Source organism: Coregonus lavaretus (assembly GCF_964263955.1).
Source record: "Coregonus lavaretus genome assembly, contig: HAP1_SCAFFOLD_1896, whole genome shotgun sequence".
Classification (NCBI taxonomy): Eukaryota; Metazoa; Chordata; class Actinopteri; order Salmoniformes; family Salmonidae; genus Coregonus; species Coregonus lavaretus.
Genome location: NW_028163501.1, coordinates 5,128 through 29,167, shown reverse-complemented (window position 1 = coordinate 29,167; position 24,040 = coordinate 5,128). Strand labels below are relative to the sequence as shown.

Sequence of the window (24,040 nt, the reverse complement as noted above, 5' to 3'; positions counted from 1 at the left end):
CCAACCCTGTTCCTGGATAGCTACCATTCTGTAGGTTTTACTCCAACCCTGTTCCTGGATAGCTACCATTCTGTAGGTTTTACTCCAACCCTGTTCCTGGAGAGCTACCGTCCTGTAGGTTTTCACTCCAACCCTGTTCCTGGAGACCTACCCTCCTGTAGGTTTTACTCCAACCCTGTTCCTGGAGAGCTACTGTCCTGTAGGTTTTAACTCCAACCCTGTTCCTGGAGAGCTACCGTTCTGTAGGTTTTACTCCAACCCTGTTCCTGGAGAGCTACCGTTCTGTAGGTTTTACTCCAACCCTGTTCCTGGAGAGCTACCGTTCTGTAGGTTTTACTCCAACCCTGTTCCTGGAGAGCTACCGTTCTGTAGGTTTTACCCCAACCCTGTTCCTGGAGAGCTACCGTTCTGTAGGTTTTACTCCAACCCTGTTCCTGGAGAGCTACCGTTCTGTAGGTTTTACTCCAACCCTGTTCCTGGAGAGCTACCGTTCTGTAGGTTTTACCCCAACCCTGTTCCTGGATAGCTACCGTTCTGTAGGTTTTACTCCAACCCTGTTCCTGGATAGCTACCGTTCTGTAGGTTTTACTCCAACCCTGTTCCTGGAGAGCTACCGTTCTGTAGGTTTTAACTCCAACCTTAATCCATCACACCCGATTCTGATAATTAGCTGGTTGATAAACTGAATCAGGTTAGTTACAACTGGGGTTGGATTGAAAACCTACAGGAGAGTATCTCTCCAGGAACAGGGTTGGACAGCCCTGTCTTAGAGGTGTTGTTGAGAAATGTACTGGACACTATACTTAGTAACTGTATGACACATTAGTGCTGACCATTGATTACATTCACAGGCTACTACTGAGGTACTAGGCTGTTAGAGGTACTAGGCTACTACTGAGGTACTAGGCTACTACTGAGGTACTAGGCTGCTACTGAGGTACTAGGCTGTTAGAGGTACTAGGCTGCTACTGAGGTACTAGGCTGCTACTGAGGTACTAGGCTGCTACTGAGGTACTAGGCTGCTAGAGGTACTAGGCTACTACTGAGGTACTAGGTTACTACTGAGGTACTAGGCTACTACTGAGGTACTAGGCTGCTACTGAGGTACTAGGCTGCTACTGAGGTACTAGGTTACTACTGAGGTACTAGGCTACTACTGAGGTACTAGGCTGCTACAGAGGTACTAGGCTGCTACAGAGGTACTAGGCTGCTACTGAGGTACTAGGCTACTACTGAGGTACTAGGCTGTTACTGAGGTACTAGGCTACTACTGAGGTACTAGGCTACTACTGAGGTACTAGGCTGCTAGAGGTACTAGGCTGCCACTGAGGTACTAGGTTACTACTGAGGTACTAGGCTACTACTGAGGTACTGGGCTGCTACTGAGGTACTAGGCTACTACTGAGGTACTAGGCTACTACTGAGGTACTAGGCTACTACTGAGGTACTAGGCTGCTACTGAGGTACTGGGCTGCTACTGAGGTACTAGGCTGCTACTGAGGTACTAGGCTGCTACTGAGGTACTAGGCTGCTACTGAGGTACTAGGCTGCTAGAGGTACTAGGCTACTACTGAGGTACTAGGCTGCTACTGAGGTACTAGGCTACTACTGAGGTACTAGGCTGCTACTGAGGTACTAGGCTGTTAGAGGTACTAGGCTGCTACTGAGGTACTAGGCTACTACTGAGGTACTAGGCTGTTACTGAGGTACTAGGCTACTACTGAGGTACTAGGCTGCTACTGAGGTACTAGGCTACTACTGAGGTACTAGGCTACTACTGAGGTACTAGGCTACTACTGAGGTACTAGGCTACTACTGAGGTACTAGGCTGCTACTGAGGTACTAGGCTACTACTGAGGTACTAGGCTGCTACTGAGGTACTAGGCTACTACTGAGGTACTAGGCTGTTAGAGGTACTAGGCTACTACTGAGGTACTAGGCTACTACTGAGGTACTAGGCTGCTACTGAGGTACTAGGCTGCTACTGAGGTACTAGGCTGTTAGAGGTACTAGGCTGCTACTGAGGTACTAGGCTGCTAGAGGTACTAGGCTGCTACTGAGGTACTAGGCTACTACTGAGGTACTAGGCTACTACTGAGGTACTAGGCTGCTACTGAGGTACTAGGCTGCTACTGAGGTACTAGGCTGTTAGAGGTACTAGGCTGCTACTGAGGTACTAGGCTACTACTGAGGTACTAGGCTACTACTGAGGTACTAGGCTACTACTGAGGTACTAGGCTGCTACTGAGGTACTAGGCTGTTAGAGGTACTAGGCTGCTACTGAGGTACTAGGCTGCTACTGAGGTACTAGGCTGCTACTGAGGTACTAGGCTGTTAGAGGTACTAGGCTGCTACTGAGGTACTAGGTTACTACTGAGGTACTAGGCTGCTACTGAGGTACTAGGCTGCTACTGAGGTACTAGGCTGCTACTGAGGTACTAGGCTACTACTGAGGTACTAGGCTACTACTGAGGTACTAGGCTGCTACTGAGGTACTAGGCTACTACTGAGGTACTAGGCTACTACTGAGGTACTAGGCTACTACTGAGGTACTAGGCTACTACTGAGGTACTAGGCTGCTACTGAGGTACTAGGCTGTTAGAGGTACTAGGCTGCTACTGAGGTACTAGGCTGCTACTGAGGTACTAGGCTGCTACTGAGGTACTAGGCTGTTAGAGGTACTAGGCTGCTACTGAGGTACTAGGTTACTACTGAGGTACTAGGCTGCTACTGAGGTACTAGGCTGCTACTGAGGTACTAGTCTGCTACTGAGGTACTAGGCTACTACTGAGGTACTAGGCTACTACTGAGGTACTAGGCTGCTACTGAGGTACTAGGCTGTTAGAGGTACTAGGCTGCTACTGAGGTACTAGGCTGCTAGAGGTACTAGGCTGCTACTGAGGTACTAGGCTACTACTGAGGTACTAGGCTACTACTGAGGTACTAGGCTACTACTGAGGTACTAGGCTGCTACTGAGGTACTAGGCTGCTACTGAGGTACTAGGCTGTTAGAGGTACTAGGCTGCTACTGAGGTACTAGGCTACTACTGAGGTACTAGGCTACTACTGAGGTACTAGGCTACTACTGAGGTACTAGGCTGCTACTGAGGTACTAGGCTGTTAGAGGTACTAGGCTGCTACTGAGGTACTAGGCTGCTACTGAGGTACTAGGCTGCTACTGAGGTACTAGACTGTTAGAGGTACTAGGCTGCTACTGAGGTACTAGGTTACTACTGAGGTACTAGGCTGCTACTGAGGTACTAGGCTGCTACTGAGGTACTAGGCTGCTACTGAGGTACTAGGCTACTACTGAGGTACTAGGCTACTACTGAGGTACTAGGCTGCTACTGAGGTACTAGGCTGCTAGAGGTACTAGGCTGTTAGAGGTACTAGGCTGCTACTGAGGTACTAGTCTGCTACTGAGGTACTAGGCTACTACTGAGGTACTAGGCTACTACTGAGGTACTAGGCTGCTACTGATGTACTAGGCTGCTACTGAGGTACTAGGTTACTACTTGTCAAGAGGGTTGATGTTTTAGGCTAACATATTTTTTTCACATTGACACTATCCCACGTACCATACTAAAATACCATCCATACACCCACCACTACACCCACTAACCATCTGAGTCCATGCACCATCACGCACCAATACTACTGTACACACTGTAGTATCCTAATGCTTCAGATCCTACTGTTGACTGTCGAAATCAGCGATATTATAATTCATTTAGTCAGTAATATTTGATTTGAAGCATGCTAGGATATGTGCAGTACAGAATGTAGCACTTGACATAAAGCTATTGTACCCCATCTTCTAAGATTTTCAAAGTGGGATAATTAAACTGGCAAAGTAGTGGTTTGTTACTAAACCTCATTATTAAACTTTAGCCAGAGCTCAGCACCGATTTGAAGGGAGGTTAGCTTCCCAGGGAATACATCAAGTTGTATTGAATTGGTTCCCCATATCTCTACTTTCATCTTCTCTAGTCTTTTGTTTGGCAGTTGGACAAGCAGCATTTCAAATGCTTTTTTTGATCAGTGTTTGATTGTGTTGTCTGGATCTCCCAGAGAGATTTTCTAAATTTAAATAATAATAATGATCATATAGGTGTTCCAATTCTATTTCTATGGAATCTCTTGTGTCTGTCTGTCTGAAGATTCCAAGCTGAATGGGGAGGCGGCCAACGCAGCACTAGCCAACGAGGACTGTCCTCATATAGACCAGGCCATCTCGCCAGAGGAGATCTTCAGCCCCAGTGAGAGAGAACGGCCTTGTTGTCTCGTCACCACAGCTGCAGAACGACCCAACCACACAGGGGGAAGAGTCAGGAGGGGTACGTACACCTACAGTAACAGCCAAACACAGCCCAACCACACAGGGGGAGGAGGGAGGAGAGTTACGTACTGTAACAGCCAAACACAGGCCACTATCAAACGTGTTGCGTTCCCTACGACTTGATTATTCACAACCACAGACACAACGTCAACCTGTGGTCTGACACACACAGACCGCAGGTTGACGTTTATTGTCATGAGTCTTGTCCTGGAGCCAGAACTGAGCGATTTCCCCTTAGATTGGCCAGCTGCAAAGTTAAAATTGGCTATTTTGTAAAAATGTATGAAAACAAAAATTTGCTTTTTTGGTCTTAATTTAAATAAATAAAAATCTACTTCATTCATCTCCAGCACCATCCCAACATCAACAAATGTGAAAATGGCGCGTTTCTAAGTTTTGTAGTAAATAATATAGTGTTTCCAATGACATCATCAACCAATTAGTAGGCAATTAGTAGGCAATGCCCACTCACAATTGGTTAAAATCACACGATGCACACAGATGATGTCATCGGTAACACTTATCTTCCTCTTATCTTTTTTTTACTACAAAACATAAAAAAATTTCACACACGTTGATGTTGGGGTGGTGCTGGAAATGATGAATATGAAGCTGAACATTTTTTTAAATTTCCCTTTAAAGGTTAGGGTTGGGCATTAGGTTTAGCAGTGTGGTTAAGGGGTAGGGTTCAAATCTGATTTTACTAGCTAGTAATTCAGCAGAGCTGCCTCCAGAACAAGTTACATGATGAAAAACGCTAACCTGACACACAGACGCACGTGCATGTACACACACACACACACACACACACACACACACACACACAAACACCTCTGTAGCTCAATTTGTAGAGCTTTGCGCTTGTAACGCCACCCATACGTAAAAATGTATGCGCACATGACTGTAAGTCGCTTTGGATAAAAGCGTCTGCTAAATGGCTTATTATTATTATTATTACACACACACACACACACACACACACACACACACACACACACACACACACAGGGCTTGGCAATATACAGCTGCGGAAAAAATTAAGAGACCACTGCAAAATTATCAGTTTCTCTGGTTTTACTATTTATAGGTATGTGTTTGGGGAAAAATTACATTTTTGGTTTATTCAATAATCTACTGACAACATTTCTCCCAAATAAAAATATTGTCATTTAGAGCATTTATTTGCAGAAAATGACAACTGGTCAAAATAACAAAAAATATGCAGTTTTTGTCAGACCTCGAATAATGCAAAGAAAATAAGTTATGTTCATTTTTAAACAACACAATAGTAATGTTTTAACTTAGGAAGAGTTCAGAAATCAATATTTGGTGGAATAACCCTGATTTTCAAACACAGCTTTCATGCGTCTTGGCATGCTCTCCACCAGTCTTTCACTGATGTTGGATGACTTTATGCCACTCCTGGCGCAAAAATTCAAGCAGCTCGGCTTTGTTTGATGGCTTGTGACCATCCATCTTCCTCTTGATCACGTTCCAGAAGTTTTCAATGGGGTTCAGGTCTGGAGATTGGGCTGGCCATGACAGGGTCTTGATCTGGTGGTCCTCCATCCACACCTTGATTGACCTGGCTGTGTGGCATGGCGCATTGTCCTGCTGGAAAAACCAATCCTCAGAGTTGGGGAACAATGTTAGAGCAAAAGGAAGCAAGTTTTCTTCCAGGACAACCTTGTATGTGGCTTGATTCATGCGTCCTTCACAAAGACAAATCTGCCCGATTCCAGCCTTGCTGAAGCACCCCCAGATCATCACCGATCCTCCACCAAATTTCACAGTGGGTGCGAGACACGGTGGCTTGTAGGCCTCTCCAGGTCTCTGTCTAACCATTAGACGACCAGGTGTTGGGCAAAGCTGAAAATTGGACTCATCAGAGAAGATGACCTTACTCCAGTCCTCTACGGTCCAATCCTTCTGGTCTTTTGCAAACCTCAGCCTGGCTCTTCTTTGCTTCTCATTGATGAAGGGCTTTTTTCTAGCTTTGCACGACTTCAGCCCTGCCCCTAGGAGCCTGTTTCAAACCATCCTCGCCGTGCACTTCACCCCAGCTGCCGTTTGCCATTCTTTTTGTAGGTCACTTGATGTCATCCTACAGTTGTTGAGTGACATTCGAATGAGTTGGCGGTCATCCCGGTCAGTAGAGTTGTTTTCGCCCTCTGCCGGTCTGTAGCTTTGTTGTCCCCAATGTCTGCTGCTTGACCTTGTTCTTATGAACCGCCGTCTTTGACATTTTAAGGATGGAAGCAACCTGACGCTCACTGTATCCCTTTGCCAGTAAAGCCAGAATTGACCCCTTCTTTTCCTCACTCAAAACTTTCCTTTTCAACTCTTTTGGCATGGTCAATAGTTATTTTTTTATTCATATTACTTTTGAGGTACTATTAGCACTGTTTTTGCCATCCAGCTGGTGCTATTGCAAGAGGATAGTGATGACCACAGCAGTGGTTTTTATACTTTTTCTCGTTAAATAAGATTTGGTTCAGGTGATCACCTAATCAGCACCTAATTCAGTAGAATGAGGTGTGCCTGTGTTGGAATTCAACAGACACTGGAATGGAATGGCTGTCATACATGTAGAGATGCTGATTTAAGAAAAATTTGCAGTGGTCTCTTTAATTTTTTTCCACAGCTGTATATAACGATATTTTCATACAGTGCTAAATTAAATGAAAAGTTGTACAAATTGTTGTACTTCACTGTCAGCTTTGTCCTAGTTTGGTTGAGGAGAAAACTATCAGAATTTAGAAAGATATTAAAACTACTTAGAACTCATTTGTTGCCCTATAAGGGTCATGCACTACTCATAAAACATATTCCAAACTTTTATTATTCCGAAACATAAAATACCACCACACTGTCCAAAATGAGAAAAATATTGGGATATTATGTTTTGGCGATATCACCCAGCCCTACACCCGCACCCACCCACCCACGCACACACACCCACCCACACCCACCCACCCACACCCACCCACCTGCATTCTGGGAAGTCCCAGGGTCTCATTCTCAAGGGTTCCCTGATCACAGTAAAACAACAATCAAATACAATGTGAAACAAAACAACAATCAAAATACAATGTGAAACAAAACAACAATCAAAAACAATGTGAAACAAAACAACAATCAAAAACAATGTGAAACAAAACAACAATCAAAATACAATGTGAAACAAAACAACAATCAAAATACAATGTGAAACAAAACAACAATCAAAATACAATGTGAAACAAAACAACAATCAAAATACAATGTGAAACAAAACAACAATCAAAATACAATGTGAAACAAAACAACAATCAAATACAATGTGAAACAAAACAACAATCAAAATACAATGTGAAACAAAACAACAATCAAAATACAATGTGAAACAAAACAACAATCAAAATACAATGTGAAACAAAACAACAATCAAAATACAGCCCAACACAAAATGTAAGAAAAGCAGTTAAATTCCTCAGCCACGAGGTCCTCAGCCACGAGGTCCTCAGCCACAAGGTCCTCAACTACTAGGTCCTCAGCCACTAGGTCCTCAGCCACGAGGTCCTCAACTACTAGGTCCTCAGCCACGAGGTTCTCAGCCACTAGGTCCTCAGCCACTAGGTCCTCAGCCACTAGGTCCTCAGCCACTAGGTCCTCAGCCACTAGTCCTCAGCCACTAGGTCCTCAGCCACTAGGTCCTCAGCCAATACGTCCTCAACTACGAGGTCCTCAGCCACTAGTCCTCAACTACGAGGTCCTCAGCCACTAGTCCTCAACTACGAGGTCCTCAGCCACGAGGTCCTCAGCCACGAGGCCTTCAGCCATGAGGTCCTCAACTACGAGGTCCTCAGCCACTAGTCCTCAGCCACTAGTCCTCAGCCACTAGGTCCTCAGCCACTAGGTCCTCAGCCACGAGGTCCTCAGCCACGAGGTCCTCAAATACGAGGTCCTCAGCCACTAGTCCTCAGCCACTAGTCCTCAGCCACGAGGTCCTCAGCCACGAGGTCTTCAGCCACTAGGTCCTCGACCACGAGGTCCTCAGCCACGAGGTCCTCAGCCAATACGTCCTCAACTACGAGGTCCTCAGCCACTAGTCCTCAACTACGAGGTCCTCAGCCACTAGTCCTCAACTACGAGGTCCTCAGCCACTAGTCCTCAGCCACGAGGTCCTCAGCCATGAGGTCCTCAGCCACGAGGTCCTCAGCCACTAGTCCTCAACTACGAGGTCCTCAGCCACTAGTCCTCAGCCACTAGTCCTCAGCCACTAGGTCCTCAGCCACTAGGTCCTCAGCCACGAGGTCCTCAGCGACTAGGTCCTCAGCTACAAGGGACTCAACCAACTCTTTAAACTGCCAGAGCGGCACCACAACATCCAACTGTAATGAGTTTTGTAAATTGTTCCAGCAAATCTCCATTCTGGTTTGACCTCCTTTTATAGATCTGCATTCTGGTTAGACGTCTCACTCCTAACAATAGATAGCAGTCACTTTACAAAGGTTTTGTCTTACTTTTGACCAACGTCTTTTTTTAAAGGCTTTGTAGATTCAACTTGTACTTCCTGTAGCTCTGGAGACGAGGGCTCTGACCTCCTTAGAACATAACGGGTAATTGAAGACGCACTCCAGCTATGTTTTTACTTTTCCTGTTGAAAAGCGATATCCCAGTATAAATATAGTAATGTACACACACTTAAGCGTAAAAAATAATGTTTTGAGCTTAACACATTTTGGGGGGGACTCTATTGCGAAAGCCAGGGACTTCTAAAAATACTTTGGCAAAAACCGATGGTCAGGACATTACTGGGCATTATTGAATAGCCCATGAGGCCATCAGATTGAGTTTTGTATCCAAATAACATAATAATAATATAATATGCCATTTAGCAGACGCTTTTATCCAAAGCGACTTACAGTCATGCGTGCATACATTTTTGTGTATTTGTGGTCCCGGGGATCGAACCCACTACCTTGGCGTTACAAGCACCGTGCTCAACCAGCTGAGCTACAGAGGACACAAATGGCACCATATTCTCTTTATAGTGTATTACTTTTGATCAGGGCCCATTTTGTCCTATATATATATATATTTTTTAACCCCAGCCCCTGTCCCCGCAGGAGGCCTTTTGCCTTTTGGTAGGCCATAGCTGTAAATAAGAATTTGTTCTTAACTGACTTGCCTAGTTAAATAAAGGTTACATAAAAAATAAAATGTATATAATAGACCAATCAGACGGGAACATTCCCTTAGGCAGGCCTGAAGGTGTAATGGTTGGTTTAATGTCTTATAATCCTGACATTGGATCGAATAAAGCACTTTTATTTGAACGTGATCCTTTTGGAAGTTGCGTTGCAGCTATGATGTAGAGCCTAACTATCTTGGTGGACAGGCTTTCATGAAAAAGAGTCAACATTGTACAGTGTATATACTAGCAGTTATATCTCAGGAGAGCACCAGGATACATATAGCTGTAGGGATATAGAACCATCAACACCTCAATCAGCCGTTTCAATTTTGCAAAACAAACATCTTCAAATATTACGTTAAAACCTCCAGATCAACATGCTCTCTTAAACACTGACAAACAGTATTATATAATATCCTATAGTTCACACTGACAAACAGTATTATATAATATCCTATAGTTCACACTGACAAACAGTATTATATAATATCCTATAGTTCACACTGACAAACAGTATTATATAATATCCTATAGTTCACACTGACAAACAGTATTATATAATATCCTATAGTTCACACTGACAAACAGTATTATATAATATCCTATAGTTCACACTGACAAACAGTATTATATAATATCCTATAGTTCACACTGACAAACAGTATTATATAATATCCTATAGTTCACACTGACAAACAGTATTATATAATATCCTATAGTTCACACTGACAAACAGTATTATATAATATCCTATAGTTCACACTGACAAACAGTATTATATAATATCCTATAGTTCACACTGACAAACAGTATTATATAATATCCTATAGTTCACACTGATGGAAACAGTATTGTATAATATCCTATAGTTCACACTGACAGAAACAGTATCGTATAATATCCTATAGTTCACACTGACGGAAACAGTATCGTATAATATCCTATAATTCACACTGATGGAAACAGTATCGTATAATATCCTATAGTTCACACTGACGGAAACAGTATCGTATAATATCCTATAATTCACACTGACTGAAGCTTAAACTCAAGCACAATCACCATATCTTATCTTCTCTAGAAGAAGCCCAATCCCTCTATATGTTATATATATATATATATATATATATATATATATATATATATATATATATATATATATAATGTATGTATCATACATAATGTAGCTACCATATTTTACACAAGACAACCAATTGTATAATTTTTCTATGAAATAAAATGTGCTTGTGAAGAAAGTGTTGATGTATGTTTTGTTTGTGTTTTACTGGCCTGTATCATGTATGTTTGTGTTTTACTGGCCTGTATCATGTCTGTTTGTGTTTTACTGGCCTGTATCATGTCTGTTTGTGTTTTACTGGCCTGTATCATGTATGTTTGTTCTACTAATGATAATCATGTTGATTATGAATCAGCTTGTCATTATGGCGCATGCCCTGTCTTGCTGATGGGTGTTATTAGTGTGGTGATGGTGGAGCAAACACAAAAGGAGTACAGGGTTATGAGGTTACTCAAGAACAACATTTAAATAATACCAACTGATTTGTATATTTATATATTTTTTAATTTAACCAGATTTGCTATGACAACCTGAAATTTTAGCATTTATTTGATATTGCATGACTACGCCAACTCTAATCCAGACTATTTTAACTGGTATCTAAAAGATATTGTGCTATTGGGGTTAGATCCAACAGTGACCTAACAAATCTCCTATTGCCATCGATGCATCATTTATGCAAAACCTCAAATTAGGAGATTCATCTCTTGGCTTTTAGTAAATATAGATCTAGTGAAATTGGAACACAAGACGAAATCCCAAAGTATACAGGGAGAGTAACAATATACTGTAGCAGACTGCCAACATATTCTCCAATATACTGTAGCAGACTGCCAACATATTCTCCAATATACTGTAGCAGACTGCCAACATATTCTCCAATATACTGTAGCAGACTGCCAACATATTCTCCAATATACTGCAGCAGACTGCCAACATATTCTCCAATATACTGTAGCAGACTGCCAACATATTCTCCAATATACTGTAGCAGACTGCCAACATATTCTCCAATATACTGTAGCAGACTGCCAACATATTCTCCAATATACTGCAGCAGACTGCCAACATATTCTCCAATATACTGTAGCAGACTGCCAACATATTCTCCAATATACTGCAGCAGACTGCCAACATATTCTCCAATATACTGTAGCAGACTGCCAACATATTCTCCAATATACTGTAGCAGACTGCCAACATATTCTCCAATATACTGTAGCAGACTGCCAACATATTCTCCAATATACTGTAGCAGACTGCCAACATAGTATACCCCACTCAGGTGGCGTAGTTGTCTGTCAACATGTGTTGTCTGCTCTTCTAAACCATTCCAGTACCACCCTTTGCATGCATGCCGTTGAACTAGCTACTGCTTCATCTGATGCAGACAGGTACTACTGACACAGTCAATGCATGGACAATAATGCTGTTGTTGACCTCACTGGCTGACTGACTGAAATCTGTTGACTTTTGTGTTTGGAGGAAAACAAAAAGAAGAAAGCAACAGGTTGTAAGAAATAAAGGGAAACATTCATATTGGCTTGTACTGTACTCAAAACACTGCAATGTACTGTACTCAAAACACTGCAATGTACTGTACTCAAAACACTGCAATATACTGTACTCAAAACACTGCAATGTACTGTACTAAAAACACTGCAATGTACTGTACTCAAAACACTGCAATGTATTGTGCTCAAAACACTGCAATGCACTGTGCTCAAAACACTGCAATGTACTGTACGCAAAACACTGCAATGTACTGTACTCAAAACACTGCAATGTATTGTACGCAAAACACTGCAATGTACTGTACTCAAAACACTGCAATGTACTGTACTCAAAACACTGCAATGTACTGTACTCAACTTTCAGTGCACTATACTCAAAACACTGCACTGTACTGTACTCAAAACACTCTCTGTTTTCCAACTGAAGGTTATGACAAGCCTTGGAGCGCCCTAAACAGCATGTCTGGCATGAGCGTGAGCGGCCTGGGCGGCCATGACACCTCTGGAGTGTCGTCCTCCTGCGTTTCCGCCCTGCCCTGCAGTCCATCCTGTCTCATCCAGCACTCACACTCCCCCATCCCATCCATTCTCTGAACTCTAGCATGGTTCACTAGGAGACTTTGGCCCTGTCCACACTCAACCCCTAGCGGTAGCCACTACCTGCTAAACACTTGTGGAGATCTGATTGGATAGGTGTAGGCAATATGGTGATAGCTCCACCTGGCCTATCAGAGGGCAAGGTGGAGTTCTCACCATATATTATTGCTTAATTAAGCCTCTCCAATCCTCTCAGATCTCCACAAGTGTCTATGGGATGTTTCTGGATAAATCTTATCACTATGTGACCTGTCCCCTCTCTACTGCTCTCCCCTCTCTACTGCTCTCCCCTCTCTACTGCTCTCCCCTCTCTACTGCTCTCCCCTCTCTCCTGCTCTCCCCTCTCTACTCCTCTCTCTTCTCTACTGCTCTCCCCTCTCTACTGCTCTCTCTTCTCTACTGCTCTCCCCTCTCTACTGCTCTCCCCTCTCTACTGCTCTCTCTTCTCTACTGCTCTCTCTTCTCTACTGCTCTCCCCTCTCTACTGCTCTCCCCTCTCTACTGCTCTCTCCTCTCTACTGCTCTCTCCTCTCTCTTCTCTACTGCTCTCCCCTCTCTACTGCTCTCTCCTCTCTCTTCTCTACTGCTCTCCCCTCTCTACTGCTCTCTCCTCTCCCCTCTCTACTGCTCTCTCTTCTCTACTGCTCTCTCTTCTCTACTGCTCTCTCTTCTCTACTGCTCTCTCCTCTCTCCTCTCTACTGCTCTCTCCTCTCTCCTCTACTGCTCTCTTCTCTCCTCTCTCCTCTACTGCTCTCTTCTCTCCTGCTCTCTCCTCTCTCCCCTCTCTACTGCTCTCTCTTCTCTCCTGCTCTCTCCTCTCTCCTCTCTCCTGCTCTCCCCTCTCTACTGCTCTCTCTTCTCTACTGCTCTCTCCTCTCCCCTCTCTACTGCTCTCTCTTCTCTACTGCTCTCTCATCTCTCTTCTCTACTGCTCTCTCCTCTCTACTGCTCTCTCTTCTCTACTGCTCTCCCCTCTCTACTGCTCTCCCCTCTCTACTGCTCTCCCCTCTCTACTGCTCTCTCTTCTCTACTGCTCTCTCCCCTCTCTACTGCTCTCCCCTCTCTACTGCTCTCCTCTACTGCTCTCTCCTGCTCTCTGCTCTCCCCTCTCTACTGCTCTCTCCTCTCTACTGCTCTGCCCTCTCTACTGCTCTCCCCTCTCTACTGCTCTCCCCTCTCTACTGCTCTCCCCTCTCTACTGCTCTCCCCTCTCTCCTGCTCTCTCCTCTCTACTGCTCTCCCCTCTCTACTGCTCTCTACTGCTCTCCCCTCTCTACTGCTCTCTCCTGCTCTCTCCTCTCTACTGCTCTCCCCTCTCTACTGCTCTCCCCTCTCTACTGCTCTCCCCTCTCTACTGCTCTCCCCTCTCTACTGCTCTCCTCCTCTCTCCTGCTCTCTCCTCTCTACTGCTCTCTCCTCTCTACTGCTCTCTCCTCCTCTCTCCTGCTCTCTCCTCTCTACTGCTCTCTCCTCCTCTCTCCTGCTCTCTCCTCTCTACTGCTCTCTCCTCCTCTCTACTGCTCTCTCCTCTCTCCTCCTCTCTACTGCTCTCTCCTCTCTACTCCTCTCTCCTGCCCTCTCCTCCTCTCCTCCTCTCTCTTCCTCCTCTCCTCCTCTCCTCCTCTCTTTAGTTTTACTCTTGCCCTTACTCCTGCTTTCCTTTCTTCTTCTTCTTCTCTTTTTTCTGTCCCCAATTTGTCTCCAAATTTAAATAATGGTACAAATGCTCCCAAGACAAGGTGTTAGCTTGGGAGTGTCATCAGCTCCAGTCCATGTTCAGTACATTGCCACACAGGCCTCTTTGCATGGATTGCCTAGTTCAGCTTCAGAGCTAGCTAGAGTAAAGCATTGATGATATACTAGTGTGATATCTGATTCTACAGGATGTAATCCCCTATTGTCTAGTTCTTCTACCTTTCTATCATTGCCTGTTGCTTTTGATCTCTCATACTTTGACTTTCCGTTCCATATTAATAACATCTGCTTCTTAAAACAAAAAACTTGTGAAACAAAGACAATTTCATAAGATGTATTTAACCCCTGCTTTAAAATGTTTCTGATGCTGAAGCTATGGTTTTACTTGGGAGCGCACAGCTGTTTTTGCGGCCCAAATGGCACCCTATTCCCTACATAGTGGACTACTTTAGACCAGAGCCCTACAGGCCCTGGTCAAATGTTGTGCACTTTATAGGGAATAGGGTGCCATTTGGGACACAGAGAAGTTGTTGAGTATCTCCCATTTAAGTATTTATTTGTTGCAAAGTGAAGACGTTCTAAATACAGGATGTGTGTGATGAGACAGACTTTATAACTCTGAAAGTGCCAGTACAGATTTCAAACCTGGAATGAATAGAGATCTAGAATGATGATTCTAGAATGAGGAAGATATCTATAATGATGATGATTCTAGAATGAGGAAGATATCTAGAATGATGATGAATCTAGAATGAGGAAATGGTGACGATTTTTCTGATACTAGTGATGATGATACGTTCGTTGTCAACAGAAACTAAACTTTCGTTTCATTTGCATGTGTTGCATGAGATATTATGTTCAACGAGAAGCTAACTGTATCACATGTAAGAAAAATATTTTGCTTTCTTTCAAAAGCTTCTAACTTTTATTATGCACATTTTGAAGCAGCTTATTCTATAGCAAGAGACTCATAGCAGAACAATTCATGTAGCTGTCATTTTTTACCCAAATTCAGGGATCGTTTACTTACTATGTGGTTTTAGGAAATCATTTATATAGGAACCTACTTTCAAAAGAGGAACACGACTTAATATACCAAACGTTAAATGAAAATATTTACTAGTGAGATAATATGAACTGTTTGCAGACATGATGATATATCGTTAACATCTGTAGGAATATGTATTTTTTCAGCCCCAATACTTATATACTAAAACATAGAGAAAAAGCACTTTAACAAGTCTTTAGTTGACTTATTTATCAGTAACGTTAATCCTAATAAAATATATCCTGTTTTATTTTGGCAAGGTTTTCCGTTTCCTTTTGTCTGATCATGTCTCTGCTGTGGTGGTGCTTGATGTTAACTGTTAAAGCCTTGTGAAGATAACATGTCAAAAGAGATACAGGTGAACTAACTATATGGTCGTATGTAATGCAATTATATAAGGGTCCAGTACAGTACAGTATGGGGTTTTGGGGGATATTGGGGAAAGTACATGCATGTATTTTACATTATGCAAAAGAAAATAATTCAAATACAAGATGTAAATAAAATAAAAAGTCATTGCATGAAATAAATTTTGTATACAACAGTGTTTTAGACTCTGTTTTTATTTAACAGACAAAACATGCATTCATGTTTGTAACTTTTTGCGCTAGCATATATAGCTAGTGCTTTGGCCCGTTGTATAGCCAACAGTACTTGTGTGCGGGGTCAAAGAGTTCTTCCATGAGTTCAGACTATGGGAGCATGGCAACTACTGACTGAACCCCCTGTACAACAACAGCATGATCTGGGCATGAATATTAACATTCTCAAGAATCCAACCTTTTGTTTGCAAACAAACAGTGTGTCTCCTCCGTCTGATGCCTTTGCCTTGAATCGAAGCATGGGAAATACATGGTCAACCTGACACCTTTACCATGATGAGAAACAGAGCACATTTTATTTACCGTCATTCCATCACCTGCCCCCCTACACTGTTCTAGTAGAGGTAGCCTAGCCTAGCCACCTGCCCCCTACACTGTTCTAGTAGAGGTAGCCTAGCCACCTGCCCCCCTACACTGTTCTAGTAGAGGTAGCCTAGCCTAGCCACCTGCCCCCCTACACTGTTCTAGTAGAGGTAGCCTAGCCTAGCCACCTGCCCCCCTACACTGTTCTAGTAGAGGTAGCCTAGCCTAGCCACCTGCCCCCCTACACTGTTCTAGTAGAGGTAGCCTAGCCACCTGCCCCCCTACACTGTTCTAGTAGAGGTAGCCTAGCCTAGCCACCTGCCCCCCTACACTGTTCTAGTAGAGGTAGCCTAGCCTAGCCACCTGCCCCCCTACACTGTTCTAGTAGAGGTAGCCTAGCCACCTGCCCCCTACACTGTTCTAGTAGAGGTAGCCTAGCCTAGCCACCTGCCCCCTACACTGTTCTAGTAGAGGTAGCCTAGCCACCTGCCCCCCTACACTGTTCTAGTAGAGGTAGCCTAGCCACCTGCCCCCCTACACTGTTCTAGTAGAGGTAGCCTAGCCTAGCCACCTGCCCCCTACACTGTTCTAGTAGAGGTAGCCTAGCCACCTGCCCCCCTACACTGTTCTAGTAGAGGTAGCCTAGCCTAGCCACCTGCCCCCTACACTGTTCTAGTAGAGGTAGCCTAGCCTAGCCACCTGCCCCCTACACTGTTCTAGTAGAGGTAGCCTAGCCACCTGCCCCCCTACACTGTTCTAGTAGAGGTAGCCTAGCCTAGCCACCTGCCCCCCTACACTGTTCTAGTAGAGGTAGCCTAGCCACCTGCCCCCCCTACACTGTTCTAGTAGAGGTAGCCTAGCCACCTGCCCCCTACACTGTTCTAGTAGAGGTAGCCTAGCCACCTGCCCCCCTACACTGTTCTAGTAGAGGTAGCCTAGCCACCTGCCCCCCTACACTGTTCTAGTAGAGGTAGCCTAGCCACCTGCCCCCCTACACTGTTCTAGTAGAGGTAGCCTAGCCTAGCCACCTGCCCCCTACACTGTTCTAGTAGAGGTAGCCTAGCCTAGCCACCTGCCCCCCTACACTGTTCTAGTAGAGGTAGCCTAGCCTAGCCACCTGCCCCCCTACACTGTTCTAGTAGAGGTAGCCTAGCCTAGCCACCTGCCCCCCTACACTGTTCTAGTAGAGGTAGCCTAGCCTAGCCACCTGCCCCCTACACTGTTCTAGTAGAGGTAGCCTAGCCTAGCCACCTGCCCCCCTACACTGTTCTAGTAGAGGTAGCCTAGCCTAGCCACCTGCCCCCCTACACTGTTCTAGTAGAGGTAGCCTAGCCACCTGCCCCCCTACACTGTTCTAGTAGAGGTAGCCTAGCCACCTGCCCCCCTACACTGTTCTAGTAGAGGTAGCCTAGCCACCTGCCCCCTACACTGTTCTAGTAGAGGTAGCCTAGCCTAGCCACCTGCCCCCTACACTGTTCTAGTAGAGGTAGCCTAGCCACCTGCCCCCCTACACTGTTCTAGTAGAGGTAGCCTAGCCACCTGCCCCCTACACTGTTCTAGTAGAGGTAGCCTAGCCTAGCCACCTGCCCCCTACACTGTTCTAGTAGAGGTAGCCTAGCCACCTGCCCCCCTACACTGTTCTAGTAGAGGTAGCCTAGCCACCTGCCCCCCTACACTGTTCTAGTAGAGGTAGCCTAGCCACCTGCCCCCCTACACTGTTCTAGTAGAGGTAGCCTAGCCACCTGCCCCCTACACTGTTCTAGTAGAGGTAGCCTAGCCACCTGCCCCCCTACACTGTTCTAGTAGAGGTAGCCTAGCCTAGCCACCTGCCCCCCTACACTGTTCTAGTAGAGGTAGCCTAGCCTAGCCACCTGCCCCCCTACACTGTTCTAGTAGAGGTAGCCTAGCCTAGCCACCTGCCCCCCTACACTGTTCTAGTAGAGGTAGCCTAGCCTAGCCACCTGCCCCCCTACACTGTTCTAGTAGAGGTAGCCTAGCCACCTGCCCCCTACACTGTTCTAGTAGAGGTAGCCTAGCCACCTGCCCCCCTACACTGTTCTAGTAGAGGTAGCCTAGCCACCTGCCCCCTACACTGTTCTAGTAGAGGTAGCCTAGCCACCTGTTCTAGTAGAGGTAGCCTAGCCTAGCCTAGCCACCTGTTCTAGTAGAGGTATCCTAGCCTAGCCACCTGTTCTAGTAGAGGTAGCCTAGCCTAGCCTAGCCACCTGTTCTAGTAGAGGTAGCCTAGCCTAGCCACCTGTTCTAGTAGAGGTAGCCTAGCCTAGCCACCTGTTCTAGTAGAGGTAGCCTAGCCTAGCCTAGCCACCTGTTCTAGTAGAGGTAGCCACCTGCCCTGTCCTTCATCTCCATCATTTCGTCCTATCCCTCATACATAATTTGTTGTAATAATTGTTTGTGTTGTTGTTTTGTTTTTGATATGTTTGTAGAGACCACCCAGCGACAGCCCCGGAGCAGACCACCAGCATCAGATTCAGTTTGTGTAATGAACCATGGTGTTCCCACCACTATATGTCTATCCCATAATAAGACCCCCCCACCCCAACGCCAGCCCCCCACCTGATAATACAGTAGCTTTGTTTGTTGTGTGTATAAAATGAGGAGTTTTAAACAAATGGGTGTTACACTGGCAACCTGTACATCACAGACCAAATGGCACCCTATTCCCTATGTAGTGCACTAGTTTTGAACAGGGTTATACCCACCTATGCAGGCCCTGGTCAAAAGCAGTGCACTACATAGGGAATAGTGAAGCCATTCGGTTTTAAGACACATCCTAACTCAGCATAGATGTAGCACAGAGGGAGTGTTGTTGTCAAGCCTTAGGGTAGCTCAGTATCTGTGACTGGTTATTGTGCTGTAACGTGCTGTAATGCTCTGTGCCTATTTTGTGCCTAGTGCCTGTATATTAGCTTTCGTGTGCAGAAGTTGTGTACTAGTATTCCCAAATGTTTTTTGATTGATTATCAAATATTTGTGTGCTGCTTCTGTTAAAAAAAAAAAAAATGTTTTTGCTTCGATAACTAGAATGAGATTCTAGAACGAGATTCTATTTCTAGAATCCTCAACAAATTATCAGCAAGTGTATAGTAAATTGCACTGTCATAGTCACTTCTGAATGACAATAATAATGATAGAGGATCATATTAATAATAATATTAATATTAATAACAACAATGAGGATCATATTAATAAGAATAAGAATAATAATACCAATTAATAATAACAATAATAATGATAATGAGGATCATATATATATATATATATATATATATATATTAATAATGATAGAGGGTAATATTATTAATAACAATAATGATAATAATCAGAATAATAATCAGAATAATAATAATAAATAAAAAAATAATCAGAATAATATTCATAATAATGGTAATAATAATAATAGCCTTTTGCACCGTTTGCACCTGTGAACTTTAACATTCCTTTCATTATAACTGAATATATCAAAGTTAGGAATTAAATCATGTATGTCCACACAGGAGACCAAACACAATGACGTGCAATATCATTATTAATAAAAACACACCGCTCATTCCTTTTCTGTTGATCACGAAGCCAAGGCATTATATAACGGCCAGATCTGGTGGTTAAGCAAATTCCCCTTTAGGGCTAACTTCCTGATAGAAATGCCACACATATTTATGCATATCAAGTATCAACATAAGATTGCAGTTGAATAACATTGAGTACATCTTATTCAACGTCACGGCTGTAGGCTGAAAATACCAATTAGCTACAGTAGGCCTATATTTTCAACCAACATCATTTTTTTGTTTTTACTTTTAGCATGTGAGGGCACTTAATAGGTGAACCAACATAACCTTAAAATCATAGCCAGAACATTGTCACTCATCGTAGTGGAAAAGTGCCTCGGTTTTGCTGAATCATCCCGGGGGGGAATTTATCTTAACCAACATGGAAGACCAGTCAGTGTGGTTGTTCAGCTGTCAGCCACATCAACGATCAGCAGTACAACACCTGAAAGCTCCCGGTTCCACTGTTAGTTTCACATTCTACCAACAGACAACGTAACAAACCCACAACGTATAGGATATTCAAAGGTGAATTAACATACAATAAGATGAAGATAAGGACTAGTCGTTGGTTGTAAAAAGCATCATTTGGTAATACTTCACCTAACGTCTGCAGGGATAATGGTTTACTACTTGTTATAAGCATACATGAACCTTTTAAAAATGTCTTATTATCTGGCTTATAATATCTTATGTTTCTGTATGTGTAAAATGTACGACCCCACTCTAAATGACTAAAGGAGTCACAATGAATGATATAATAAGACATTGCTGAATAACCGCGTCCATAATGCATTATTACCTGCAGGCTTTAATTCAAGTGTTATTGACCAATTTACATCCTTTGTAATATTAAATACAGTAGCTATTGTTATCCAGTGGTTATTAAGGGACCAACATTTTTATGAAACCACTGCAAAACACACTGCCTACTGACTGACAATTTCCTGAGATGTTTGATGTGCTTCCTGACATGGCTGCTGATGGAACTCTCACTGAGCACAATTGGGGGGAAACTATGGTGTCCAACATGGAACAAACAACAGGGTCGTGTTCATTAGGCAGCAAACGGAGTGAAACGTGGAGGGACTTCTTCAAAATTGTCCAATAATAGAAACTCATTTTTGTATTCCGTTGCGTGCCCTAATGAATAGGACCCAGCAGTAAATCCTTTATAACAGAATAATTAACCCAACAAACAGGAAACTAACGTGGGCCGTTTTTTGTGAAACCGGAACAGTGTGTGTTTGGTTTGAACATCGTACATTTTGTGCATATAGTTATTTAAATTAAAAACAAACAAGGTGTTTGTTCCCTTCAGTGATCGTTTCAACTGGTTTGTTGTTTAAGGATTTCTGTGTATTTTTTTCTGACCAGTTCAGACCAGTTCTAACCAGTTCAGAGTCAAACTTGTACAATAAATAGCAATGTGTAATAAAAAAACACATACAATTATTTTTCAGTGTGTTTATTTTTTTGAAGGTTATTTGTTTATCGTGATTTTGTGTCCATTTTTTAGTCAGTGACATCACTGCTTTTAGGCTCCCTCCCAATCTCACATCGTCATTTCTTTGCATAAATAAAAGTACACAATGTAATAGTAATATATTCTGCTAACTGTAGGATCGCTGATGAGAATGCACAGAAAGATACCTTCAGACAGTCAAGGGCCATTCAAATTGGAAAAATTGTAACAAGACATGATTTGACAGAATACCTACAGTATTTCAATGAAGACATTTACCAGCCATCCAATCCTTATATCACCTCTTATCCATGGGCTGAAAAACGTCAGTAAATATGACAAATATCACCCATATAACCCCATAGGCATGGTATAGTATTTAGACCCCTTGACTTCTTCCACATTTTGTTACGTTACAGTCTTATTCTAAAATCGATTAAATACATGTTTTTCTTAATCTACACACAATACCCCATAATGACAAAGCGAAACCAGGTTTTTATACAAATTTGTCTAATTTATTAAAAATAAGAAACAGAAATACCTTATTTACATAAGAATTCAGACCCTTTACTATGAGACTCGAAATTGAGCTCAGGTGCATCCTGTTTCCATTGATCATCCTTGAGATGTTTTTACAACTTGATTGGAGCCCACCTGTGGTAAATTCAATTGATTGGACATGATTTGGAAAGGCGCACACACCTGTCTATATAAGGTCCCACATTTGACAGTGCATGTCAGAGCAAAAATCAAGCCATGAGGTCGAAGGAATTGTCCGCAGAGCTCCGCGACAGGATTGTGTCGAGGCACAGATCTGGGGAAGGGTACCAAAAAATTTCTGCAGCATTGACGGTCCCCAAGAACACAGTGGCCTCCATCATTCTTAAATGGAAGATGGGAGAACCTTCCAGAAGGACAACCATCTCTGCAGCACTCCACCAATCAGGCCTTTATAGTAGAGTGGCCAGACGGAAGCCACTCCTCAGTAAAAGGCACGACAGCCCGCTTGGAGTTTGCCAAAAGGCACCTAAAGGACTCTCAGACCATGAGAAACAAGATTCTTTGGTCTGATGAAACCAAGATTGAACTCTTTAGCCTGAATGCCAAGCGTCACTTCTGGAGGAAACCTGGCACCATCCCTATGGTGAAGCATGGTGGTGGCAGCATCATGCTGTGGGGATGTTTTTCAGCGGCAGGGACTGGGAGACTAGTAAGGATTGAGGGAAAGATGAACGGCGCAAAGTACAGAGAGATCCTTGATGAAAACCTGCTTCAGACCGCTCAGGACCTCAGACTGGGGCGAAGGTTCACCTTCCAACAGGACAACGACCCTAAGCACACAGCCAAGACAAACGCAGGAGTGGCTTCGAGACAAGTCTCTGAATGTCCTTGAGTTGTCCAGCCAGAGCCCGGACTTGAACCCCGATCAAACATCTCTGGAGAGACCTGAAAATAGCTGTGCAGCGACGCTCCCCACTCAACCTGACAGAGCTGTATTATTGAACGAGGGAGTCCAGGAGATTGAGTGCCTTCTGACAGTCAAGATCACTGCAATAAACGGGCCAGTGACAGACATGGGGAGATGGAACTACAGCACCGGGTCTATCACTCAGACCATCTATAGCCGTGTTATTCAATGAGAACGCATGACACAAAGACATGGGAGGGGAGGGAACCAGGGGAGGGAACCAGGGGAGGGAGGGAGGGGGAGGACGACGACGACGTATGAACTTGGACTAGACGTACGCGTCTTATGTATCCATCTCCCCCCCGACCCCCAATCATATCCATCAACGTGACGGCCTGCTCTGGCCTGGCATGGGAGAATGATGGCCTCTGTCCCCGACCATACACAACTCACCCGTCTCGAACACCAGAACGATATTTATTATGACGTTTTACCGTGTGTAATACAGACCTGGGGCCGTATGTATAAATTGTCTCAGAGTAGGACTGCTGACCTGGGAACAGATCTCCCCCCAGTCTATGTTATCGTATTCATTATGACCTGATCCTAGAGCAGCACTATTGGCTCCTAGAACTGAGGCAATGTGCCATGGATATTATTTTTGTTTTGGTACAAAGGGTCTTATAATTTACAGTTCGTACTAAATTCAAACCTGCATAATAATGTGTGCCATACTTTGGCCCCCCCCCCCCCCCCCCAAAAAAAAAAAAACAATTTCATTACTGGTTTGTTTATTTGCCACAGCTTCAACACCCACATACTTGACATCATTTACAATTTCCTCCTCTCAGATTTTCGCGGAGGCTACATCCCTCAAAGACTGAATTATCATGATTCATGCCTTATCAATGCACATTACTCTCATGCCCCAGACTTAGCTGGGTTTCCTCTGCCATAGAGCTAAAACAACAGAATGGACATTGGGTTTGAATCTGTGGCACAAACGGTCTGCCATCTTACCCGGGTACAGTCCTGATAAGTTAGCTCAAACGTGCTAGTTTCAAACTAGTGTAGCTTGTTCTATCTCCATGTCCTCTGTAGACTTCTCTTCACCTGTCCTCACAGCACACAGTGCCATAGAGTGGCCAGCTCCACAGCCAATCAGAAGAGGCCGGAGGGCAGGAATATGCTGTGGTTGGCTGACGTCTGTCTGAGAACCGTCCCCACACATCCCAT

At 44.0% G+C, this 24,040-nt stretch overlaps 1 protein-coding gene across 1 annotated transcript in view; it reads left to right on the top strand.

The window, feature by feature from the left end:
- The window catches only part of LOC311118056 (voltage-gated potassium channel KCNC1-like), a gene marked incomplete at both ends in the record, with an annotated part of 54,035 nt that extends 41,331 nt beyond the window's left edge, over positions 1-12,704 (top strand). Inside the window, 2 exons of the mRNA XM_084192931.1 lie at positions 4,161-4,337; positions 12,538-12,704. Coding sequence (XP_084049057.1) covers positions 4,161-4,337; positions 12,538-12,704 — 344 coding nt within the window. The remainder of the gene's footprint in view (positions 1-4,160; positions 4,338-12,537) is intronic.
- Between the last annotated feature and the right edge of the window lie 11,336 nt (positions 12,705-24,040).